The sequence below is a fragment of the Anastrepha ludens genome, chromosome 3 (genome assembly GCF_028408465.1).
Source record: "Anastrepha ludens isolate Willacy chromosome 3, idAnaLude1.1, whole genome shotgun sequence".
NCBI lineage: Eukaryota > Metazoa > Arthropoda > Insecta > Diptera > Tephritidae > Anastrepha > Anastrepha ludens.
In genome coordinates this window covers 79264462-79268380 of record NC_071499.1, presented here as the reverse complement: position 1 = coordinate 79268380, position 3919 = coordinate 79264462, and the positions used below count along the sequence as shown (strand labels likewise).

Sequence of the window (3919 nt, the reverse complement as noted above, 5' to 3'; positions counted from 1 at the left end):
AAGGCAGAGTTGCATTGGAACAGAAATTCGATCACAGGTGCAAAGACCGGTTACCGAAATTCGATTTTAGCAATGGGAAATTAATGGTGATATCGAAATAGAGATGTCATTAAAATCGTTTTACAATATTTTATTAATCGTTTCGTAAAATGAAAATAAAGTTTAAAATTTATAAACTCAAATTATAAATGTGATGAAAATTTCTCAATTTCTGGTATTATAGCATCATTATTTCAATGTCAATTTCTTTTAAGAATTCAAAAAATTTGAATATGTGTAATTAATTTTATCTAACCTACAATTATACATACCCCTTGATCCAATATTACAATTTTATAATTACAAAAAAATTGCTGCAGATCGCATGACAGTAAAACCCATTTTAACGGCTGAATTGTCACTCCATAACTAGCACCAAAATAATTATTTTTGCATTAATACTATTGGATGTGGTTTTTAAATAATTTAAAATAGACGCCATTTGACCTTATATTTCATATGCACCAACTCGCAGAACCCCAACCAGAACGATGGTTAGGAAATATTCATCCAAGGCTTCACCTCACAAAATTACACAAATTTACTATATCGTATTTAATACTTTTACATTAAAACAGTGTCATGGAAGTTCAGTACAATCTATTTTATTTATTTTGTCATTAACCTTTCGCTGCTTGACAAGATCCCATTATATTATAAAATAATTAACTGATACACCCACCAGCTGTTTAGCCTTGTTTTTGTGCCAATTCACGCGCCTTGGCGCGCTCCAATTTAGCGATGCGAGCCAAACTCTTGGAGCCCAGAATACCACCGCCCCAGTGTTTGCGGATCTCATCTTGACGGTCATTGTAGTTGGTCTTGACGGCCTCCAGGATCTTGGCAAAGTTCGCCTTATCGTTGGCTTCAACGTTTGTCAGTGCCAATGCTGTGCATGTTTTACGGCGCACCAACAAACCCAGACGTGCCTTGCCTTTAACAATGCAATAAGGCACACCCATTTTGCGGCAAAGTGCGGGAAGGAACAGAACCAGCTGCAATAACCAATTATTAAATCTTTTTATTATAAAAGTTCAAAATTAATTAGTTCAGTGATCATAACGATATACGAGTATCAGTATGTCATATTTCAACAGCCAGCTATTGGGCACAAGGCTCAATAGCTTCAGTTGAAGAAATTCAAGTTAACATCATTTAGAAAACCTTTGGACAACTGATTTGTTTTAAGTACTCACCTCCAAGGGGTCAACATCATGAGCGATAACGACTAGTTGAGCCTTCTTCTGTTCAACCAGCTTGGTCACAGTGTTTGTACCAGAACGCACGAAAGTGGGCTTCTTCTTGGGCTGTACTTCCTTACCCTTAGCTTTAGCTTCAGCAATCTTCTTCAAACGTTGCTTTTTGGCCAAGGCCGATTCTGGGCGGTACTTCTCCAAAAGTTTGAACATTTTTACAGCAGTGGTTTTATCCAATGTTTGAGTAAATTGATGAATTGGAGGTGGCACCTTCAAGCGTTTTTGCAAAACAGCCTTTTGTCGCTGAATACGAATGTATTTGGGCCATTTCACGAAACGAGACAAGTCACGTTTGGGCTGGACATTCTGACCTGTAGAAAGTGGAAATTAATTATTTACAAGGGCCGAATAATATACGATAATAGGAACACTCACCGATGCCAAAGTTTTTGGGACGCTTTTCGAAGAGTTGGTTTACAACTTTCTTCACCACAGGTTTCTTGACGGCCAATGGAGCTGGCGCAACCTTCTTAGTAACTGGCTTCTTCTTTGGTCTGGGCTATAAGAAGAATAAGTCGGTTAATACACTTATGCTATATGGCAATACGGATATAAACACTTGCACTCAAAAGTTCTAAGGAATTTTAGTCAATATAATTTCACATACACGAGGACGTAGCCGCATTTAAACACTTATTTACCTTCTTCACCACCATTTTGGGTTGTTTTTAAAACGCGATGTAATAGAAAAAAGCAGATTTTAATAGCAACTCGAAACAAGAGCTGCTTCTTCGTCCGCTTGTCAAAAAGGTAAAGGAATCGTAATAGCGGAAACCGCAACAGTGTCAATGAAATGTCAAAATGAAATTTTCTGCAGCGGCATCTTCCGGCGAATGAATTAAGGCGCGTTTGTAGGTAGCGCATGAATAAAATACTTAAAAAACTATATGCGCTTAAATTAAATCAGTATAATATTAATTGATATTTTTCAAATTATATGAAATAATGTCATGTAATACAATATAGAATAATATTATACGCAGTATTTTGATGAATTATTGCGGTTGGAAGTATCTAGAGAACTCTGAATAATTTTGACACCTTCTCGTTCGAAATATTGACTAGTAATAAGTAAAATAACGTTCAAGGTTATTCTCTACCGTGTCAAAAAATATCTGTTTCAGGATTTCGATAGGCTTCTCATAGTGGTGATTACGGTAAGCTTGCGGTCAAATAAATATTATCAAGTAACAGTTGAGTTTCCGTCCAATCCCGTTCTAGGCACTATCAGTCTCAGATCGAATTTGGAACGATATGGTTTCTAGTGTAAATGCTATTACAGAATATGACTGAATCGTGAACTGAGACAGACCGCATTATGTTAACATCCACTATTTTGTGGAGGGACTCGACAACTGCCATTTTTATTTTAAGAATATAGGTATAGGCGTTTAGGTAGTATGCAGAAGGGTGATGGCTCCGATTTTTACACCCATGCGATGGGCAAGACAAATTTAAACAATGCAACTCTCAATCTTTGGGATCCCTATGTGTTCAAAGAGAATTTTTAAAAACGTGTTATTGAGTATAAACAGGCTTGTTGTTCAATGGAACTACTCATATAAATCTGAAAAAAAATACGGTAGGTATGTAGCGGGAAAGTAAGAGAAGAAATCAATACAAAAAATCAAGTATAATTGTCATTCTGGTATCAAAAACGTATATCAATATGTATATAGATTTATTCAAGAATATAGAAATTATAGAAATATTTTGCAAGGCGATAAATTTATTATTTTGTTCAAAATAGTTATGTCATTAAGGTAGCAGCCCGGTGTGACGGGTTCAAAAAACTTAATTTTTTTTTACATTTTTCGGAAGAAAAACATCTTAAAAATATACTATAAAAGTTTCAGATAGAAATTTTAATTATTTTGAAAGTTACAGCTCAAATAAGAGAGAGTGTATGAAAGCGTGTGACACGCCAGCAGCAGCTGCTCTGAAACTTTAAACGGGTTTTTCTCAGAACCATGTTTTCGAAATTTCGGGGAATCACTGACTCAAAATTATTCAACCGAATGGGCTAAAAATTTAACCCGTTATTCCAGACACACATATCTAGATTCTGGACCTTTAAAACATTTAATTTTTTAATAATAAACTATTTAATTTTAACCATTTATGGAGAAAAAAATTAGATTTTGAGAACTTTTTTCACAAGTCCGCCATTTTTTATTTTTTTTTAATTTTTATGTATGTTTTAGGTTCGGGACCTAAAATAAAGTCTACAGAATAATAGCCTCTTTGAATTTTTTATTTCAGATAACTTTGGAAGGCTGTGTGTCCCCCCGAACCAACTCATCTTTTTTTTAAAGACTCCACTTTGACGTCAAAAATTTTAAACAAGTTAATATAAAATTAACTTAAAAAAAATTTTTTTATATACTTCAAACTTCATTTTCTTTTTAAAAAAGATTCATGAAAAACGTCGAAATTTCGGTCGTTACACCGGTCTACTACCTTAATTTCTTATATAAGGAAATTCTCATTTGCACCTTGGTTTTTATAACATTTGATAAGACCTTTTTAATGGAAGTGCCCGCATAACAAGAATACCCTTTAGTTTTATCCAGTAAAGCAAATATGACTAATAGATGGCGCTAATCATCAGTTTTTGATCACTT

General features: G+C 34.5%; 1 protein-coding gene across 1 annotated transcript; it reads right to left on the bottom strand.

The window, feature by feature from the left end:
• Nucleotides 1–622: 622 nt before the first annotated feature.
• LOC128858265 (60S ribosomal protein L7a) lies at nucleotides 623–2061 on the bottom strand. Its single transcript, XM_054094411.1, has 4 exons — nucleotides 1937–2061; nucleotides 1671–1794; nucleotides 1236–1606; nucleotides 623–1034 (listed from the first exon to the last, which is right to left on the bottom strand). The coding sequence occupies exons 1-4, from the start codon at nucleotides 1949–1951 to the stop codon at nucleotides 729–731; spliced, it is 816 nt and encodes a 271-aa protein (XP_053950386.1). The 5' UTR covers nucleotides 1952–2061; the 3' UTR covers nucleotides 623–728.
• Between the last annotated feature and the right edge of the window lie 1858 nt (nucleotides 2062–3919).